The 23,834-nt window shown below is 26.9% G+C and overlaps 2 protein-coding genes and 1 non-coding gene across 4 annotated transcripts in view; 1 reads left to right on the forward strand and 2 right to left on the reverse strand.

Annotated features, from left to right (window-relative positions):
• LOC123272749 overlaps positions 1–23,834 on the forward strand; it is a 146,754-nt gene that overhangs the window by 116,577 nt on the left and 6,343 nt on the right. For both annotated transcript variants that reach the window (XM_044739738.1, XM_044739737.1), the window contains 7 exons: positions 4,022–4,179; positions 6,848–6,994; positions 18,386–18,530; positions 20,034–20,153; positions 21,650–21,803; positions 22,577–22,637; positions 22,761–23,015. In XM_044739738.1, the coding sequence (XP_044595673.1) occupies positions 4,022–4,179; positions 6,848–6,994; positions 18,386–18,530; positions 20,034–20,153; positions 21,650–21,803; positions 22,577–22,637; positions 22,761–23,015 (1,040 nt within the window). The remainder of the gene's footprint in view (positions 1–4,021; positions 4,180–6,847; positions 6,995–18,385; positions 18,531–20,033; positions 20,154–21,649; positions 21,804–22,576; positions 22,638–22,760; positions 23,016–23,834) is intronic.
• The window catches only part of LOC123272756 (elongation factor 1-beta'), a 148,275-nt gene that overhangs the window by 76,105 nt on the left and 48,336 nt on the right, over positions 1–23,834 (reverse strand). The gene's annotated exons all lie outside the window — the stretch shown is intronic.
• Positions 19,632–19,752, reverse strand: LOC123273489. Its single transcript, XR_006511322.1, has one exon. It is a non-coding gene; the product is annotated as a U5 spliceosomal RNA (small nuclear RNA).

Below are 23,834 nucleotides of genomic sequence, written 5' to 3' on the forward strand. Positions count from 1 at the left end.
AAAAAATATTTCAATCATATTTCTATTAAAAACAATGAAAAATTAACTAAATAAACCTTGTACAAAATATTTAGAGCCTATATGAGGCACTAAAAGTTAAAAAAAAATTTTTTTTTGCCGGCCCATCTTACCCCACAAATGAATTTTAGCACTTTTACCGCCTATGGTTGTCAAAATATCACTTCTAAACAATATCTAAAAGTTTCTGTACAAATTTTCTACATAGTTTCTCCAAAAATCGAATCCGTACATCCGTACAAAGTTCTGTACGGATGAAAAAAAAGTCTATAACCCCAAAATTTCTCAACCGATTTCCAAAATTTTTTGTTCATCCTCTTCAGAACACTTTTCCCTGCAGCCCCATGAAATATTCTCACCCAAATAATTACCCAGATTAAAAAAAAAATCAGAACAAAATTTGGAAATTTTCATAAAAATACTTATTTATTTTTTACATCCCCGGAACCATAAAAAAAACACTTAATTAAAAGCGAACCAAAACAAAGTGTCAAGCTTCCTCTCTAGAAAATCAATAGCTCTAAAAAGCGTGCCGTAAAATTATCATAAAGAGCAACATAAATATAAAACATCCAAGTCCTCGCAATAAATTCTCCGATAAGAATAAGAGTATGCAAAATCAAAATATTACCAGAGGCGTACATAAGTTAAAACAGTAAAAAGAAGTTATAAATTCATGCATCAGACAACAAAGCCTGGGTAGGAAAGCCGTACGAGCTCCAGCTTTGCTCTGCGTCCGTCCATCCTCGACAGGACAAAAGGAATTTAGCGTTTTCTTTGGCAGATCTATCTCTGGCTGGAGATCGGCTTTCTCCGTTTCCTGATAAATGCACAAACAAATCCTAGATAACGAGCTCGCTGCTAGATCTGCTCTCCTATTATCTATTTCGCTGTATAGGATACTTGATTTAATGCTTCGCTATGTACAAATAAACGCATGTGTTATCCACAGAACCAAAAGATTCGGTAACATCTTTCTGCATCAATCTATTGTTTCTTTCCTCGTTAATGCTGCCAATTATTTTGTCTATCATTATGTCTCTGATAGTTTCGACATAATTACTGATATTGATATCTATATGAACGCACTGGCTGTAATTTATTGTCCAATGTGGTATTATGTCGAAGAAACCCTCCACTTATCAGAATTATCATTAAAATTACAAGTTAATGCGAAGAGAAAACGATTAGGGCGTAATCGCGAAAGTTGATGTTTTAAAATAATAAAAATAATTACCGTGCAAAGGTACGAATATAATATATAAAAGGTATGTGCTACTAATACACACGAACCTGGACAGTCCTCAGTCACGGCTGGGCTGACACCGCGAGGTCGCTTTCCTGGCGCGTGCTCGCCCGTAACACGCACTATTCCAAGGCTTCATATAAATTTTACTACGGGTTATCTTTATACTCGTTTTTATGGCGTTCATGCATCACGGAATGCCTCACAGACTTTTTTTTAATTGTTTTTTTTTTGTTTTTCTCAGCAATATGGGACTGCGCGGGTCACCTCAGGTGACTTTTTGAAATTTTACAAGTAGAGCGTAGAGAAAATTCTTCAGTTATAAGAAAATTAACTGGATGATTTTTTTGGAAGTTTAATTTTTTTTAAACAGAAAAAACAATTGATTTGAGGCAAGAAAAAAATTCTTGAACCAAGAAAAGAATTTTAAAGAATTTTATTGTCTTGAATCAAGACAAAAATTTTTGAATCGAGTGAAAATTTTCTTAGTTAAAGAATTTTTTTACTCAAATCAAAAAAGTTCTTTAAAATTATTTACTTGATTCAGAGGTTGGCAATAGCCTAATCGGCTCGGTACCTGCATTTCGAAAGAGTGGGACCAGGGTTCGATTCCGGCGCGCACCAATATTTTTCAATGATTATAAACTAAGAATATGTGCGTTTCATTGCCAGCCTCTGTACCGGTCGGGTTTTCTGTGGTTTTCCCATATAGTTATGGAGGTAAAATGTCATTATAGAAGTACCTCCATACTATTTAAGACCGTAATGCAAATGCAGGTACTGATTATAACGCGTAAGTCGGCCACAGTCGCAGCACATGTGTGTCGGGCATGAAAGAAAAAATCCCGACATGCAGGGGGGTGGGGACGAAAAAGTGGTTGAGAGTTATAATGACGGGGTTGAGAGACTATATAGCGGAGAAAAAAGTGGAGAGACAATAATTCCCCACCCTCCCTTGTAAAACACTCTACAGTGATACAAGTAAAACCATCCTCAATTATACACTGATAGAAGGATTTGTTTATAGTTAAAAATATTTGTTAATATTTAACAAATCATTTATTAGAGACCACTTTTTAGTCCTTAACAAATATTTCTTAGTATTTAAAAAGATTTATTAATATTTAATAAATGAATATCTGATTTATTAAATACAAACAAATCATTTTAAATACTAAGAAATATTTGTTTGATACTAAAAAATGGTCTCTAATAAATGATTTGTTAACTATTAACAAATATTTTTTTAATACAAATAAATCCTTCTATCAGTGTAACCTCAATTATTTACTTGATTCAAGTTAACTTTTTTTTGTATGAATGAAATTGGGAATTATTGTATTCAATAATTTTTATTTTGAAGGACTAAAAGCTCACTGATAAAAAAATTAACGATAAAAAAAAAATTTTTGAACCATTAAAATTAATTTAAAAAAATTTGATTATCTTGAATCAAGCTAGCTATAAGTCATAACTATGCTAGCTATAAGTCATCTTGTTATAAATCAAAAAATTTTTTTTTATATACTAACTGTTGTATTATTAACCCTGTTAATGGCCCCTAGGCTGTTGGGTTTGTTTATTTAAATAAAATAAAATAAAATAAAAAATGCCTTAAATTAAAAATAAAGTCACCTAAAAGCCGGCAAAAAAAATTCCAACAAAAGTACAAATGAAAAACTTTAAAAATCCACTCACCATTTTTCAATTTCCCTTTTAGATCACTTTTCCACTCCTTATAAGAGTAAATTGATTCCAGTGATTATTTTCCCTCGTGACTTTCTTCTAGAACTCATCTCTTTCCTCAAAGCCCGGGATTAAATAACCTGCAACATATTTGATCACGTATTTTCCTTGTACCTTCCAAGACATGTGATATTTTTCCTCTGCAGCGTGCAGGTGAGCAATACGCGCAATTAATTTCCAGCTGAAATAAATCTTTCCCTTGCTCTTTTCCAAAACGGGCTGACAGAAAGACTTAAAAAATAATAATAAAGACTTAAAAAATAATGAAAAAATAATTTCAGGGTTTTATTAAATAGCACATGTCTTATTATATATTACTAAGTAACTGCCACTTAATGCATGATTTACCGAGACGAGAAAGTTCCTTTTGGCTTGTGGCGTACTAGTCCGCTTTCCGAATAATCATTTCCATACAACAGAGGAAAACAATTTTCGCTATGCTTTGGCGTATTTAGCGATCGTTCTGGGACGGTATCGTCAGGAATCTCGGGAATTTCTGCTGGTGGATCAACTTGATATTTCTGGGACACTTGAGTTACGTCAGAATTTCGGGCACCCGGTACTTCAAAGTGTGTTCGCAGTGTACATAATAATAATGAGCGCATTCTGCTCTCGCTTAGAGTTAATAAACTCTAAACATGGATCAGATCCGAGTCAAAAAGTTTAAATGCTCTGAATAGAGTCGAGAGTATAACGTTTAATCCCAAGTATTTCGGGTAAACGGTTCCAAATTCGTCGGATTAAGTGCTCGATAAATAAACCCCGATAATTTATAAATTCAGTCTAATGTTACCTTCTGCGAGCAACATTCTGCAGTATTCTATCTTTATGATTTACTTCGCGAATAATGGTGCTTGTCGGTACTCTGGGAGCGATTATGGAAGAATTTGATAGCGATGTTATGGATACAGACTCCCTAGAAAACGAGGTGAACTTTTTTAAACTAGGGACGAAAAAACTCTTTTTTTAGGTTTATTGTTATTTTTTTTTGTTTCTTTTTTCTGTTAATAGGCGACTCAATTAAACGGAGGACCCAAAAAGCTGGATCTCTGCAGAACTGGGCTGGTAAAGATACCCCACAGCGTATTAGCATTCAATGCGGTTGAGGAAATTTTACTGGGTCATAATCAATTGGCTAATCCCGACAATAATCTTACCCTCTTAAAAAGGTATTTACTTTAATTTATGCTCTAAAGAATTATTTTTGGATTATCTTTTCTTGGATAGAAAGTTTAGCTGTGGAAATATATTGTAGCTATTCAGTTTTATTTTACGGTAGCTTTGAAATTTTTAATTAAGTAAAAGCTCTGTTTTTTTTTTTGTAATTAATTCTAAGGTAAAAGACCCAGTTATTGACACTGAACTAGTTATTGACACTTGCAATTTTATTTTAATTAAATAAAACAAATCGACTCTAATAAATTAATAAATATAATTTTTAAATTATAAATTTTTAGAGAATTGATTTTTTGAGAACATTTTATTTCTTTAATTAGAATAAAATTGCAAGTGTCAATAACTAGGTCTTTTATTTAGGTTTTATTTTTTCAAAATACGGTAACTTAAGAATTTTTGTTAACTTACCCCCATGAAAAAAAATATAAAAAAAAATATATTTCGAAATACATAAAAACTATATTTTAAATGTATTAAAAATCTATAAAAAATATATAAATATATAAAAAATATTTATAGTAAATATATTTTTAATAACTAACTTTTGGCCGACTTTCATATATATTTTATATATATTAAATATATTTTAGATGTATTCAAAATATATTTTAAAATACATAGCTAAAAATATTAAAAAAAATATATTTTGAATTTATCTAAAATATATTTGAAATATATAAAATATATATGAAAATCGGCCAAAAGTTAGTTATTAAAAATATATTTACTATACATATTTTTTATATATTTCGAAACATATTTTTTTTATATTTTTTTTTCATGGGGGTAGAATTTTTTAATTTTTTGAATCTAAGTAAATAATTTAATGTTTTTTTTTTTTACAAATTTTTTAATTAATATTTGTTCAGTGTTCTTATCAATTTAATTAGTAAACTTTTTTCTTGTTAAAAAATTTTTAAAAAATTCAATAAATGTCAGTTGCTGTGTTTTAAAATGTAATATTATTTCTTTTTTCAAAAAAAATTGTTTTTTAATATAAAACTGAAAAATTAATATTTTTTAAAATCTTTATTGTTTAAATTGTTCTAACTTTGATCAAGTTCAAAAAAAATATATGATTGTTAAAAAAAATGTTAATTTATTTTTTTTTTAATATTTTTTTTCATGATAAAATATCAAATAATTTTAAATTCTAAAAATATTTGATTAAATTAAAAAAAAAAAACATTAAATTCTTTAAAAAAAAAATTTAATCATAGAAATTTCACTTAAAAATACAGACTGATGAATTTTCAATTTAATTTGTATAAAATTAAATTTTACAAACTCATATCTCTCAAAAGTGATTCATCGAAAGGTTATCCAGTTAACTTCAAAAATATCTGTCCTAATTAAATTTAATTTCACTCAATCATTCTATAAATAATCCACAAAATTAATCTTCTCATTCGAGAATAATTTTAATCAGTCCAAAAGTATAATTAAGTTTTAAGTCTTCAATAATTCCATAATTAAATTTTCAACCTACGAACAATCTCATAAAAAATTGATTCAATCTAAATTATTTAAGTATATATATATATTCGAGTCGAAATTTAAATCGTAGATTCAATGTATTGAACGTTCAAATCGTACACTGATAGAAGGATTTGTTTATAGTTAAAAATATTTGTTAATATTTAACAAATCATTTATTAGAGACCACTTTTTAGTCCTTAACAAATATTTCTTAGTATTTAAAAAGATTTATTAATATTGAATAAATGAATATCTGATTTATTAAATACAAACAAATCATTTTAAATACTAAGAAATATTTGTTTGATACTAAAAAATGGTCTCTAATAAATGATTTGTTAACTATTAACAAATATTTTTTTAATACAAATAAATCCTTCTATCAGTGTAGGTTGAGCGTATTAGACGTTGAAAACGTAGGATCAACGTATTGAACGTTAAAATCGTCATTTGAACGTAATGGACGTTAATAACGTATGTTGGACGTATCCAACGTATTATAAATGTGAAGAGAACCAATAATGGGTGAAAATAAGTAATATTTAAACTAGTCAAATAACTACACATGTTTGAAACGTAAATGAACAAAAAAAATGTTTTTTTCAGTTCTGTTAGGGAGATTTTACATTTCTTAGCTTAAATTTACTATTTTTTTGACGGAAATGCTTTATCGAAATTTTTACCCTCGGAATGGTTTCCAAAATTATGTAAAATTTTATGAAATATTATTCATACGATTTTATACAAAAAATGGCCTCATAAATCTGTGTATAAAATGATAACTTTTTATATAATCTTATAAAATTTTGTACCAGTGGATTTTTACAAAAAGAATTAAAATTTTTAACTTCCCGCTAAGAAAATAATAAATGTGTAGTTATTTGAGCAGTTTCAATATTACTATATTCACCAATTATTGGTTCTCTTCACATTTATAATACGTTGGGTACGTTCAACATACGTTTTTAACGTTCATTACGTTCAAATGACGATTTCAACGTTCAATACGTTGATTCTACGTTTTCAACGTCTAATACGCTTAACCTACGAGTTGAACGTTCAATACGTTGAATCTACGATTTAAATTTCGACTCGGGTACAAAAAATATTATATAAAAATATCAAATATTGACCTTTTACTCTAAAAAATAAGATTAATAAAATAAAAAAATTGTAAAAAAGATTCCCGAGTCTTCAAGTAGTGCAACTGGAGTGCAACCAACTGAAAAGTATCCCGAGGGAGTTGCTCCAACTTGAAGGTCTGACCTCACTAGACCTATCCGACAATAAAATCGAGCAAGTGCCCGCCGAGATCCACCGACTAGTCAAGTAAGTACACACATTCTCCATATATAAATAACATAACCTGAGTGGAGTCAAAACAAATAGCATCTACATCAATCCGGACACATCGCCCGAAGCAATACAAACTGGATCGACTCATAAATATGCACAATTCACAGTATACAATGTACAATCTCTATAAACTCACAATCAGAAAGCGGTTTGGTATTAAAAGTTGGGACACTCAATTTTCGTAGACCCGAAGTTTGTTTGTCCTCCAAAGTTGTTTGTTTCATTCCCCGGTACGAGGAACGACAGATGAAATAATGGAACAATTCTATACAATACTGTCGACGTCTCTTTCCACGCCGTTTTCCGTTCGATAATATAATTCACATTTGCACATATGATAAGTAATTGAAGCCATCAATAAAAGTTCGCAATTCCCTCTAAAATACCTTTCCCGATTTATCGTTTCATTGAATTTAATACAGCATTCAACATTGAGAATTGTTGGGATTATTATTTTTATGGTTGTTGGTATTATTGCAATTTCAAACAGTTTATGATAATACGCTTGCAGAATTAACGCGCTATTGTGTTTTATAATTAAAATATGCTGAGGTATTTTATGTTACTCGGTTGTAACATCAGATATTCATTATGGATTGCTTGTAATAGTTTAAAACGAAATTTCATGATAGCTAGCTTGTGAATTGCTACTAATTTTAATCATTATTGGTAGAGCTTCAATAATAGCTTACAGCTTTTGAATTTTTATTAATTATTTGTATTATAATATAATGAAATAATTATTAATTTATCTCATATTTTGTCACAGGAATTCGAATATTTGAGGAAATTATTTTTTCTTGTCAATTAAGATAAAATTAAACTCATAAATTTTTATTAAAATTAAAATCGAAAAAAAAAAATAGATTGTCCGGAAAAAAATTTTAAAGCTGAAGAATTTAGTCAAATTAAACATTGAAATTTATTGATTATTTTGACAAAATAATATCAATATTTTTCATTATAATGGAGTTAATGACGAGATTTTTTTTGAATTGATTGAATGAAAAGTATTATGATCAATTCGGATAATTTTTTAGATGAAAATGGAAAATATTTTTGGTAATTATTATATTACTTAAAAAAAAAAAAAAATTATTAATTTAAGTATTAGAGAAATTTTTTATTCAAGTAAATTTGATTTGATTAAAAAAAAAATTCTTTTTTTTTTTTTCAAAGTCAATTAAGTCAGATTTAATAAAACTCGCATAAGTAATTTGGATAAAGATCAATCATAAAATTTCACTATTTTATAAAAATTATTCATGTAAGTTGAATTTTATTTTAATTAGCGAAAAAAAATTCAATTTTTCAAAATGTTTTACGAACTTAATGAATTAAAATTATTAAATTATTTATATTATTTAGAGAATACGTAAAATTTTGTGACCAGTGTATTTATATGATAAAATGGGTTTTTATGATTAAATTTGGTATCGTTGGAAAAGTCTCAACCTGCGGTTTTGCCTTTTCAATTTTTCATATCATTCTCACCAATAGTTAATTTAAGATGATAATTATTTAGGCTGCATTCGAAAATGCTCTATCTCTAGATACATAATTAAGAAATAACCTTGTATCTTGTGAACTATTGCCATTTATAAAGATATAAGCTCACCCTGATATTACACTCATCGAGAACTTTTATTTGAGTACCCACATCAATTTTTCATATATTTATACATATTATATATATGTATATATGAAAAATATATCAAAAATTCATGTGGGTACTCAAATGAAAGCTCTTTATAAGTATAACATCGAGATGAGCTTATATCTTTAAAAATGTCAATAGCTAAGAAAGTACAGTGCAATTTAACATAATTAAGAAACGACCTTGTATCTTGTGAACTATTGACATTTTTAAAGATATAAGCTCATCCCGATGTTACACTCATCGAGACCTTTTATTTGAGTACCCACATCAATTTTTCATATATTTATACATATTATATATATGTATATATGAAAAATATATCAAAGTGCATGTGGGTACTCAAATGAAAGCTCTTGATGAGTGTAAAATCGGGATGAGCTTATATTTTTAAAAATATCAATAGTTAAGAAAGTACAGTGCAATTTAACATAATTAAGAAATGACCTTGTATCTTGTGAACTATTGACATTTTTAAAGATATAAGCTCACCCTGATATTACACTCATCGAGACCTTTTATTTGAGTACCCACATCAATTTTTCATATATTTATATATATTATATATATGTATATATGAAAAATATATCAAAATGCATGTGGGTACTCAAATGAAAGCTCTTAATGAGTGTAAAATCGGGATGAGCTTATATCTTTAAAAATGTCAATAGCTAAGAAAGTACAGTGCAATTTAACATAATTAAGAAACGACCTTGTATCTAGTGAACTATTGACATTTTTAAAGATATAAGCTAACCCTGATATTACACCCATCGAGACCTTTCATTTGAGTACCCACATCAATTTTTCATATATTTATACATAATATATATATGTATATATGAAAAATATATCAAAAATTCATGTGGGTACTCAAATGAAAGCTCTTGATGAGTGTAAAATCGGGATGAGCTTATATCTTCAAAAACGTCAATAGTTAAAAAAGTACAGTGCAATTTAACAAAAATCATTATTTAATAAAGCAAAATTTTATTTACTTATAATTCACAATTCACGGCAGTTACATAGTGACTGCAAGGTTGCTAGTATTAATATTAACTTCATAATTGTGTCAAAATATAATTCATAATAATGTATCATATTATTTTCAATTAAAAAAAAAAAATTTCTATTGTTAAAAAAAAATTAATTAAAAAAAAAAAAATTCTAGCACCATTAAACAAACTCTTGCTACTGAAAGTTCGGTAATCAAAATACCCTTTAAAAAAAAAAAAAAAAATGACCCACGTATTATAAAAAGGAGTTTAAAGTTAACAATCCAATTTTCTCTGTAAAAACGTAAGCCATATTTACGTTAACGTTTGCATGCGCATCCACACAACACACAACATACATTCGTGTTCTTCTACACAAAGTAGATTATATAAAAAAAGTCTTTGAAATTGTGGACAATTGCTTTGATAAATCACCGCGAATCCGGTGTAGCGATGAAAAAGTTATTTATTTATCATGGTTATTATTATTTTTATCATTACTCACTTTTTACTCGATTTTCTTATTCTTCTTTATTACACGAGCCAGTGAGTTGAAGTTTGTGTAATCCGTAAGACGATTATTCCACCGGATTATCTGTTGAATGAAAAATAAAACCAAATAAACTTTTCTAATTTGCGTGGAAAAATAAGTTATTAATTTTCTTGTTTGATTTTAATTGAATTTTCCCCCTTCCTCTTTCTCTCTCTCTCTCCCTTTCTTTTTGTCCTGGAAGCTTCTTATATTAGCAAAAAAGACCATTAGTCACTGTTTAAACTTTCTGATAATTCAAGTGTATTATATATGTAGGTAAGTTTACACACACATATATTGCTGTCAAACACATCCAAGTTTTTCGCATTTATATTGGAATTCTAATCTTGTTCTTGGTTCACTTGAAATCGTTTTTCATTTCCCGCTAAATTTTATGTATCGCCTACGGCAATCTTCGATAAGCACATTTCCTTCTCGACAATACACATACATGTACACACACAGTAGCTTTTATAGTTATATAATAAAAAATATTGAAGAAATAGAAAAATATTAAAAGAGAGAAAGTTTCTTGTATTGCCCTCTGGCAATTTATTCGCGTTTGTATTTCACACATGCTTCTATATATTCATATTTAAACTGTTTTTGATTTCCGCGAGTCCATTTTATTTGACACTTTTAATTAAAATTTATTTTTTAATATCAAATTATTTTTTTTTTTTTTTTTTTTTGTAATCTTACACAACAAATTTGTCTTTAATTATTACACAATTTTTTAAACTATATGTTTCAGTAAATAAAATAAATTATTTTTTTATAAATTATTTTAGTTTAAAATTTTAATAAAAATTTTTAATATTATTTATTAACCCGCCATTTAATTAAAAATAAATATTTTCATAATATTCCCATAAATAATCTAAAAAATTATATTTTTAAGCTTTGAAATTTTATATCTCATTATACAAGCAACTTAGCAAAATCTTAAATATTTTTTGTAGGAATTTGAATGCTCTACACAGAAAAAAAGGTTCATTTGAGTCAAGAAAATATTTTTCTTCCTTATTATTTTCTTGATCGAAAAAAAAATATTTTTTTTTAACACAAGAAATTTCACTTATTCCAACAAAATTAATTCTCTTGCTTTAAGAAATATGTATCTTGATCCAAGAAAATTTATTTAAGTCAAAAAAATCTTGTTGTTTTGAGAAAATTCAGCCTCTTGCTCCAAAAAATTTAGTTTTTGATAGAAGTAAATTTTCTTGTCTTGAGAAAATTTCTCTCTTGCTCCAAAAAATTAAACATAAACATAGAAGTAAATTTTAATTAATATTTTTATTGATTAACATGTCAAATGGGAAGATAATATTTCATCATTTTTTTTCATTCAATATGTATAATTGCACGCTAAAATAATATAAAATGGGTGTCAAATATTCAAAAGAAAAATTTTCTCAAGGTGAGACATAATATTTTTTTGCAATTTTTAAATCAAAAATAGGAAAATTGTTGATATTAAAATTTTTTAATTTTTATAATCGATAAAAAGTTAAAATTTACAAAAAAATTGATAAATTTTTCAAAAAATTATTTTATTTTCACCCAGAAAAAAAGGTTCATTTGAGTCAAGAAAATATTTTTCTTCCTTATTATTTTCTTGAGCGAAAAAAAAAATTTTTTTTTAACACAAGAAATTTCACTTATTTCAAAAAAATTAATTCTTTTGCTTTAAGAATAACGTATCTTGATCCAAGAAAATTTATTTAAGTCAAAAAAATCTTGTTGTTTTGAGAAAATTCAGCCTATTGCTCAAAAAAATTTAGTTCTTAATAGAAGTAAATTTTCTTGTCTTGAGAAAATTTCTCTCTTGCTCCAAAAAATTAAATATAAAGATAGAAGTAAATTTTCATTAATATTTTTATTAATTAACATGTCAAATGGGAAGATCAAATAATATTTCATCATTTGTTTTCATTCAATATGTATAATTGCACGCTAAAATAATATAAAATGGGTATCAAATATTCAAGAGAAAAATTTTCTCAAGGTGAGAAAATTTTTTTCTCAGCTGAAGTAGGTGGCGCTGCTTCCCTAAAGTATCTAAAAATCTTGATCAAATATAAAAATTTATTGCATCAAGTATTTATGATTTGAATTAAGAAAAAATTACTTCCACCAAGAATAGAATTTCACGAAAGATTTTTACTTCGGCCAACCCAATTTCGGTCTTCCTTCAGGTACCTGAAAATATTCTTGAGCCAAGAATTTTGTTCTCCAGTCAAGAAATTTTTCTTTTTGTACACAAAAAAAGTCTCTTACAATTTTTCGATAAATTTACTTTATCAAAAGTTACTCAAGCTTAAAGTTCAACTGTCTTAATTTCAACTCAATTCATAAGAAAAAATAAAATTTCAATTTTTAACGCCACAAAAAATGATAATTAAACCCATAGAGGACGTACTTGAACCCGAAAAATACCTCACGCAGCACAAAACTTTCGGTAATAACGATAGTTAAAAATGATGGAATGTAAATTGGCCTAAAACAAAGTAGAGTGCAGGAAAACAATAGAATACAATAATCAACCGGCTTAAATAGAACATAAAACTCATCACCGTCGTAGTTTATTTAAAAGCGCCGGTATAATAATAATATTTATACAGAACTCCAGACAAGTGTTCCAGCAACCCGATTTGTTATACATTTACCGAAAGAATAGAATATACAGAATATATATCAGACATTACTAGTACATAAAGTGGATAGTGGAAGATCTAGGAGACGAATCGAGAACGAGCAGATAAGCATCAGACTCTAGGATAGCTCGTGCCATCATTCTTTCACGCTCGAGCTGGATTCTTTTGAATATCCGACCCCACACCGACTTAATAAATTCCTTTTATATTATATCACAAGCTTTGAATTATAAATTAAAATTAATAAATTTTTTATGAAAAATTAATTTCAATTTTAATTCAAAAGCCCTTTCAAACAATAACAACATTTAATTACTTTACAAGTTTACATATTGTGAGTGAGTCCTTTCAAACGAGCTGAGGGTAAGAAAGGAAGTACGGTGTGAGCACTCTACATCTATGTATATATGTATAAATATATACATATATGTAGACTTTAGTTTCATGTTACACAAGCGAGGTTTATGCTGGACATTGGATTTTATTTACGACGGGCTCACACGATTCCATTGAACACAAGACTCAATTAACCAAGTCTCTTATCGGAACAGTATCGGAATATCACTATAGCCAAAACCCATAAGCTATAAGCTCGCTGATGCACTAATAAGCTCGTAAATTAATAAAGTCTATTGGGTCCAGTCTCTGGAGGAAAAGCGGCTTATGCTTTGCTAAAAATATATTAAATATTAACTTTTGTATTTTCCTTCATTTAATTATTCATTCTTGTTTGATTATAATTAAGAGACACTATTAGACTGCATGCATAGACGGCTCATTATTCCTCGGTTTTCCGGCTAATTATTAATCTTACATGCACAAAGCCAATTTACTGTAGCATGTCGTTGGAAAATTCTTGGGGTTCAATCGATCAAACGGAAAGATTTATTATGTTTGAGAGATATTTGAGGAGTAGAGGTTTATTATTAAGCTGGACGTTATTAATTATTCAGTGTTTATTTAAAGGGTGATTTTTGGCGTGGATTTGAATTTTGAGGTTACTATTTATGTGGTGAAATCGGCTGTCAATACTTTGATATTTGGTATAAAGGATTTATAATGACAGGTTTCATTGGGGTAATTATTATTTGATATGTTATTTCCGGTGAGAGTATTCGAAGATAGTGGGATATTATTAGATGAAGAATTATTGATGAATTAATTAAATTAGAAATTTTTAAAAATACTTCATTGTTTTTTGGCCACTAAAAATCAAAAAATTATTAAAAGTATAATTTTTTTATTACATTTGTTCAATTTAAAAGTCAGAAAAATTTTAACCTTATTTTTCATTTAAAATTTTTACACAGAAAAAAAGGTTCACTTGAGCCAAGAAAATATTTTTCTTCCTAATTATTTTCTTGAGCAAAAAGAAAAATTTTTTTTTGACACAAGAAGTTTAACTTATTCCAACAAAATTAATTATCTTACTTTAAGAAATACGTACATAGTAAAAAAATTTAGCGTCAATGCGTCAAAAAATTTTGTCTTAAAAATTTTTATGTTAAATATTTAACACTTTTTTGTGTTAACTTTACACTTTTTTGTGTTAATTTAACACAATAAATGTTAAATTTACATAAAAAAGTGTTAAATATTTAACACAAAATTTTTTGACAAAATGACGCAAAATTTTTTACTGTGTATCTTGATCCAAGAAAATTTATTTAAGCCAAAAAAATCTTGTTGTTTTGAGAAAATTCAGCCTCTTGCTCCAAAAAATTTAGTTCTTGATAGAAGTAAATTTTCTTCTCTTGAGAAAATTTCTCTTTTGCTCCAAAAAATTAAATATAAAGATAGAAGTAAATTTTCATTAATTTTTTTATTGATTAACATATCAAATAGGAAGATCAAATAATATTAAATCATTTTTTTTCATTCAGTATGTATAATTACACGCCAAAATAATATAAAATGGGTATCAAATATTCAAAAGAAAAATTTTCTCAAGGTGAGAAAATTTTTTTCTCAGCTGAAGTAGGTGACGCTGCTTTCTTAAAGTATCTAAAAATCTTGATCAAATACAAAAATTTATTGTATCAAGTATTTATGGTAATTTGAATTGAGAAAAAATTACTTCCACCATCAAGAATAGAATTTCACGAAAAATTTTCAGGCACCCGAAAATTTTCTTGAGCCAAGAATTTTGTTCTCCAGTCAAGAAATTTTTCTTTCTGTGTAGAGTACGAAAACTCATTTTTTCTTTTTAAGAAAATAAAAAATGTAAAAAATGTTTATAAAATTTGTTATGATTTTTTATTAATGATTTAAGATAATTTTTTATTATTTTTACATTTGTAAAAATAAAATAATTTTTTGAAAAATTTATCAATTTTTTTGTAAATTTTAACATTTTATCGATTATAAAAATTGAAAAATTTTAATATCAACAATTTTTCTTTTAATTCTTTATTTTCGATTTAAAAATTGCAAAGAAAAATTTTATAATTTTTGAATAAATGATTTTTAAATTTTCCAAAAAAATAATTTTTCGATTTTTTTGCCGCCAAAAAAATTATTATTTTTTCCTACAAAAGCTTTGAACACCCAATTTTATAAAATTAATAAAATATTAAAACAAAAAATAAAATTACTTCTCGGCATTTATTTCGAAAGAGTAGTCGATCGAACTCGGGAACTTCGTTAGACTCTCGCGTTCCGATACCAAGATTAAAAGTTAGGAAATAAGACGGGCAATAGTCGCATTGTATTATATTGAATTGGTTATTGTATACAGAGCGAGTTTAAGTAGTAATTTAGTTTCTGTTACGTAAGAGTGGTCAGTCATCCCCGAGAGAAGAGTGAAGGAAACCAAAGCTGCCGGGTTTACGAACTGGAGGAAAAGAAACTTATTTATAATGTATAGAATAAATGTATGAACAGAACGTGCATGTGTGTTTTCTATACCTACGTAAAGAAGTATACAGAAGTACTCCTTTTACCTTTTTTCCTTGGTTGCTGACCATCAGCATGTGATTGTTGGTATTCCACTCGGTTTTCAGTTCTACCGAGAACATCCTCGAGTGCACCAGCTTGTCGCTGCGCTTCCAAGCGTTTAGTTTCCTTTCTTTCCTACCGACCTTTGTTTATTTCGTCGATCTTAAAAGTTATTAATTTTATTTTACTTTAAATGTAATTTTGTTTTAAAGTTTTGTGCAAGTTTTGTAAAAATTTTATGTGCGAATTTTAATGTAAAATGTAAGAAAATAATTGATAATTCAACAATTGAAGGAAAAATAAAATGTGAGGTGAAATATTTATATAAGGGTGATTCTCTGTAAGGATGTTTTTTGCTGTCCCAGGCATTTTTTATTAGAAAAATTGTTATTTTGTTACTAAAAAAAATTTATTACGAAAGTAAAAAAACATCTCTATTTGGAGCATTGAAAACTAAACTGAAATAAATTTTGGTTTTTTTGCTATAAATTCGTAAACCACCGAAATAACAGTCCCCTGGGCTGTCTCATTTCCAAAATTAAAACTTTAAGATTAAATTTTAAGTTATTCGCCCATAATATATAATTTGGTCCATAATGTTTATAAACTTAATTAGTTAACTAACAATCTTCTTCAATAAAAAGTACCGAAAATTAATTTGTTTCATTAAATTCATTAAACCAAAGTTTGTCCCAGGCATTTTAAGAACAGTCCCCTGCCAGAAGTTCAAAGCCAAAAAAAAAATCCAGCGTGTTATTTTACCTTTTGTAAGGTTTATAAGGATCTAACTAGCCTTGAGTTAATAACCATAGGGCTGTTAGCGCTTTATCGCCATTTTATTTAGTGTCAAAACACCGTTTGTGCTGGAAATATGTGTCTGGGGCCACTTCAAAACTCAGTCCCCTGACAACTATTTTTATTTATAATTTATTTATAAAATTCGATCCATACGTCTTAATATTATTCTAATTAATGTAAACATTCATTGAGAACTTGAAAAGTTGAATACATTGAAATAGTTTGCTTGATTTTTCTCAATTTGATAAAAAAAAAAAAAAGGCCATTCGGCAGCCGAAATGGAAGTAGATTTTTCAAATAAAAAAAAATTAATTTTTAATAAAATAATATAATAACACTGATAATGTATAACTTAATTCATGAATTAAAAACAAAATTCAATAATAAATTTAAAACTATTTACAACAAATTTTGGAAAAAAAATTATCTTGTGAAAAAAAAGTTTCTCAAATATTTACCAAAGAATTGCACAGATTATAAGATTTGAATTATAAATGTCCAAATTTTAAGTAACTGCTAAGAAACAACAGTTTTCAAGTTAATCAGAATTTTGCAACCGGATAAAATTTTAGTTGAAGAAAACAATGGTTAGAACTAATTTGTGACATATTTACTGACAACCTACCCGAAAACATTACACAAAAGACTGATCAATATCGTAATTATTGAATATACATAGTGATTAAGCTATGATGTAGACAAAAATTCGAAAAAGGCAGCAACAGTAAAACTGTTTCATTAAACGACCTCTAAAAGGAGTAATATTGAGGCTACTACCACTACTTAGTAGTGAAAATTGAAGCTTATTAAAAAGAGCTTTTACGATGCATTTTACCGAATTTCAATATTTTGTCTAGTTCAGTAATTATACCAAGTTGAAGTAGTAAAAACATCAATTTTTACGATTTTCAAAATTTCAAAATCCTGTCATTTCCAAATTACTCGCCCGATTAAGCTCATCTTCGAACTTAACCTTGGTCTTGATCGATAGATAAAGCATGCTGAGTTTGAGAAGAGTCGGTCATAAATTGAAAACGCTATCGTGCTGACAAGCCGCGTTATATCGTATAAATATATATATATATATATATATATATATATATATATATATATATATATATATATATATATATAATACATACATACATAAACTTTTGAACTATATATATTTTCTGACTCAGCTCGACAAACTAAGTCAGAAAATGGCTAAATTTTTCAAAAGTTGCGCCATGAGGACGGCTGCAATAGTTAGATTTTTATAAAATCTACTAAAAAAAACAGTCCCCTGGCAAACAGTCCCCTGTCATGTTATATGGCAAAAGATAGACAAATATCGAAAAAGCAAAAATTAAATCGGCTGTTTATTTATTATGATCAAGCTGATAGTTTTGTAGCCCTTGTTAATTTTTTTTCTAATAAATCAAAAATAATTTGGTCGAACAATTTTGTACAGATTTAAGACGTCTTTACAGAGAATCACCTATAAATATTATAATGCTAATTAAATAAAATATTATTTAAAGTTTTCTCTTTTAATTCGCGTTTCTTTAACTACGTAATATATGAACGGGAAACGCGGGTCTTTATTAAACTCTTGGGTTGAATGGTTCGATTCATACGAGTTGCCACGCGCATGCTCAATTCTTTTGAAATATTTCATTCGCACTCGAGTTATTTATTTATTTTAATAAAGAAGCTTGAATTGAATGAATTATTTTTGTTAAGACGATTTTTATGTTTTTTTTTATCAATAATGTTTATAATGTAATTATGTTTTTTTTTTTTCAGTTTGAGAGAACTTACTCTCGATCGTAATGAAATCAAAGAGCTGCCGGGTGAAGTGGAATTACTTAAGGAATTGAAAAGTATTTCTATTGCCGGAAATAAACTCACTGACGTGCCGTCTTTTCTGAAAATGAGAGCTCTAACTTTGGTAAATATATTTTTTTTACTTAATAATAACTTTTTAAATTTTAAAATGGAAATTTTTTTTTATAATTGATACTTTCAAGTGTTGAGAAAATAATTATTTTAATAATTCAATTTCCGTCTTGATTTTCACGTAATTTATTATGAAATAATTGCATTAGTAATTTTACGATAAATTAAATAAATCGGAAATTATTGATGAATAATTCATAAAATAAATTAAATGCTGGTAATTTGATATTTTATTAATGGAAATTGAATATTTTATTTTAATATAATTATTTTATGATCCAATTATATCGATATCAAAGTCTGAATTATTTATGAAAATTACGATTGATTTTCACACTAAAAATATTAATTTTACAGATATTATTAATTGATATAAATAATAATTATTTGACAAAATTCGTCTGGAAATTTCAGATCAACTTTAAAATAAATTATTAAATAAAAGATCTAAGTCCTAAAAATTTTAAGTATTGATTAGAGACTTCAATTTTAGATTGTAAAACAATTACTACTTACTATAAATGTAATGTACTAATTGAGTAACTCTGTTATTGGCCCTTTGGACTGTTGGGTTTTAAATAAAGGCAATAAATAAATAAATAAAAATATTAGAACAATTACCGCTCAGAATAAAAATTAAATTTTTCTTGGAAAAAAGTTATCTGCAGAATTTTTCACAGATTTACTCCAAAAAATCTGAGCAAAAAATTAATTTTAAAAATTGCTATGTACGCTTGAAAATATTTAATCCGCGTGCATATCGATGGTTTTCTAACGCAACTTCGTATCTCAAAAATGACAATTTTAGAGATGAGGTGAAAAATAGCTTATAAAAAATTAATATTCATCTAAAAAAATATTTATCAATTGAATTTTCTTAAAATATTGTCGTATTCACTAAAAATCTGGTTAATATTTTTTTTCTCAGTAACGCGTTTTTTAATTAATTATTAAATTTTCGATTGAACCCTTTCATCCTCCAAAATCGAGATATGTGGTTGTGTTATAAAATCCTCGATATTTTAACACATGAATTAGTTAATTCAATAATTGGCTAGTTATGGGGAGTAATTAATTTTGGAATTTAATTGTTGGCCCAGTTTTCACCGGGCACACAAAAAATTGTCTTAAAGACTCATCAATTGTTCCCCTCCACGGAAATCTTTAGTAAAAGGCGAAAGATTTAAGCGTGTATTGAAGGGAAACCAGAGTGACGATAACTCCCCTAAAAATCGTCTATAACACTTCTGAGCCAAGTGACTACTTAGGGACAAGAAAAGTCGTTTCAGCCATCTCACGGCCTTTTTTTGAACCACTCTCAAGGTTTCACCACACTCCTTTCTCGCACACTCACTTCTTCCCAGCTCAATAATGCGCGCGCAACGCGCGGTTTCTTCAAACAATTGATTTTACTTGCGCACTGCGAAACCTCAGACCACCCCTCAAACTAGTATACTGTTGCCGCTACGTAAAATAAACAAATGTTACTTTTCAGGATGTTCTTACAAAAGATCTCTCGAAATTTAAGGACGAGAAAAACAACCAAAACCACCTACATAAGGTTAATCTGAGGAACAACCAACTCAAGGGAAACATTATCCTTGGAAATTATGGCGTAAGTATTATGAACAATCTTTAGTACTTATGTGTTGACAAAGTAATATTTATACTGTTATTAATAACAAGTAACAATATTAATGATAATAAAGTAACAAAAAAAATTTTCAATCAAAGTAATTTTTATTATTAAAAATTTTTTTTTTAATGAAATTAATAATAATAATAATAATAACAATATGATAAATTTTTAAGTCAAAATTATTATTATTATCATTTAACATAAAAATTTAATATTATTATTATTATCAGAATTAAAACTAAAATTTTTTAATTAAAAATTTCAAGTTTAATTAAATTTCAAATTTAACCGAATTTCAATTTAAATTAAAAATTAAAAATTTCAAGAATAATAATAATGCTCATCTGTTGATAAAGTAATATTTATATTATTATTAACAACAAATAAAAATATTAATAATAATAACAATAGTATTATAAAAAATTAAAAATAAAAGTAATTATTGTTATTCAAAATTTTTTTTTAATGAAATTAATAATAATAATAATAACTATATGAAAAATTTTTAAGTCAAAATTATTATTATTATCTTTTAGCATAAAAATTTAATATTATTATTATTATCAGAATTAAAATTAAAATTTTTTAATTAAAAATTTCAAGTTTAATTATATTTTAAGTTTAATCAAATTTCAATTTTAATTAAAAATTAAAAATCTCAAGAATGATAATAATAATAATACTCATCTGTTGATAGAGTAATATTTATACTATTATTAACAACAAATAACAATATTAACAATAATAACAATGATAACATAAAAAATTAAAAATAAAAGTAATTATTGTTATTAAAAAATTTTTTTTTAATGAAATTAATAATAATAATAATAATAATAATAATAACTATATGATAAATTTTTAAGTCAAAATTATTATTAATTATCAGAATTAAAATTAAAATGTTTTAATTAAAAATTTAAAGTTTAATTATATTTTAAGTTTACTCAAATTTCAATTTTAATTAAAAATTTCAAGAATGATAATAATAATAATACTCATCTATTGATAAAGTAATATTTATATTATTAACAACAAATAACAATATTAATAATAATAATAAAAATGGTAACATGAAAAATTAAAAATAAAAGTAATTATTGTTATTAAAATTTAGTTTTAAAAATTAATAACAATAATAATAATATGATAAATTTTTAAGTAAAAATTATTATTGTTATCTAGCTTAAAGAATTATCATTGTTATTAAAATTTTTTTTAACAATGTTAATATGACTTTTTAAAAAAAAAATTTTTTTTCATAAAATATAATAAGGTAAAAGCCCCAATAGATGATCATGTACCAGTATATGATCACTCCATGTATTTGTATACCTATATTTGTGAATATAGATATACAGATACATGGAGTGATCATATACTGGTACGTGATCATCTATTGGGGCTTTTACCTTAAATAAATAAATTCCTAAAATGATTCCTAATTAAACAAAATTTTTTTTTTTTTACAGAACTTGACTCACTTGGACGTAAGCGAAAATAGCATTGAAAAGCTAGACATAAGTGCCTTGCAAGAATTACAAAGCGCTAGATGTGCTCGAAATTCTCTAACAGAATTAACCGTATGTGGACGAAACCTCGTCTCACTTATCGCAGGACATAACAGTAAGCTTCTTATCATATCTTTTGGATTTTACATAAATGAAAATAAGATTTTCTACACAGAAAGAATGGTTCACTTGAACCAAGAAAATATTTTTCTTGCTAATTATTCTCTTGGGCGAGAAAAAATTTTTTGACACAAGAAATTTCACTTATCCCAACAAAATAAATTCTCTTGCTTCAAGAAATACGTATCTTGATCCAAGACAATTTATTTGAATCAAGAAAATTTTTCTTGTTTTGAGAAAATTTTCTCTTGTTCCAAAAAATTAAGTTCTTGACAGAAGTAAATTTTCTTGTCTTGAGAAAATTTTCTCTTGCTCCAAAAAATTAAATATCTCGATAATAAATTTTCATTAATATTTTTATTGACAAATATGTCAAATGGGAAGATCAAATAATATTGAACCATTTTCTTTCATTCAATATGTACAATTGCGTGCTAAAATAATCTAAAATGGGTATCAAATATTCAAGAGAAAAATTTTTTCAAGGTGAGAAAATTTTTTTCTCAACTGAAGTAGGTGGCGCTGCTTCCCTAAAGTATCTGAAAATCTTGATCCAATATAAAAATTTATTGTATCAAGTATTTATAATAATTTGAATTAAGAAAAATTACTTCCACCAAGAATAGAATTTCAAGAAAAATTTTTGCTTCGGCCAAGACAACTTCGGTCTTCCTTCGGGCACCTGAAAATTTACTTGAGCCAAGAATTTTATTCTTCAGTCAAGAAATCTTTTTTCTGTGTACAAAGAGTTTCCCACTCTTTTTACAGGACTGAAAAAGCTGACGATAGAGCCGACCCCGACAAATTTGGAGCATCTGGATGTCTCATAGTAAGTACATTGTTTATAATTACTTGTACTTTCTATTCATTCCTCGAGCACGTCAGAATAGCATAATGCGAAGCAGAGGATGAATTAGCGGGAAGTTATTTAAATTTAAAATTGTGATCGCAGCAATTGTCTGGATGCATTACCCGAGTGGATATCAGACTTACCTGTACTTCGAGCACTGTTTGCGTCACACAATGATCTCACTGCCCTACCTGACAGACTGCTATCTCAGCCCTCGAGACTGGAGGTGCTTCATCTCCCGCACAATAGACTCCAAGCTCTTCCACCCCCGAGAAAACCTCTCAATATTGTTCATCTCACGCTCCAAGGCAATGCGTTGACAGCATTGCCAACAACTTTCTTTCAAAACACGGAAAGGTTAGTACTTTTGTTCCCGCAAATAATAAATCATAATTAACCTAAATATCCACATCATATCAGAACTAAATTATTATTATTATATATAAATTTTTTGTCTTCAATATACTTTATCAACTAAAAGCTTTTTTCATTGAAATAACTTCCGCAATTTTTTTTATAAAAAAAAATTTTTTGCGATGAAAAAAAAAATTAACTTGACTCAAAAAAGAAAAATTTTTTATTTTATTTAAATAAACAAATAGTCCGTGTAAAAAAAAAATCTTCACAGCTTGTAACATCAAAACGTGAAACAATTGTAAACATTTTTTGAACACCTCATAAAAAATTAAGAATGTTTTTAAATATGCTGAGTTTGGATTGGTTGATAAATTTTGAGAATTTTTTTTTTGACATTTTTTTAAAAATGTCTCAAAATTATTAAAAAAATATCTTAAAAGTGTTCAAAGAATGTTCAATAAATGTCTCAAACGTGTTCAAAAAATGTTTTGAAATTTTCCAATCAATCCACACGGAAAAAATAAAAATAGAAAAATTACATTAAGGGGTTATACGCAGTTGCAAAGCTAAAAAAACAACATTTTTTTATGAATTTTTTCTAGACACAGTTTTTAATTATCAATTACAAGTGATGGTTATTTAAATAGAGCCTACTTTCAAGAATACAATAGCGCATCAATCATGTAAAAATATAAATGTGCACCGCTCCTGTAGAAGATGTTCTGAACGACCTCTAAAAAAAAGGCGCTTGGCGGTGATCTCCATTTCGGTGGTTTGGATTATCTGAAATCAAAAAATATGGTGAATTCTTTTACCGGA

This window comes from Cotesia glomerata, linkage group LG10 (assembly GCF_020080835.1).
Source record: "Cotesia glomerata isolate CgM1 linkage group LG10, MPM_Cglom_v2.3, whole genome shotgun sequence".
Taxonomy (NCBI): domain Eukaryota; kingdom Metazoa; phylum Arthropoda; class Insecta; order Hymenoptera; family Braconidae; genus Cotesia; species Cotesia glomerata.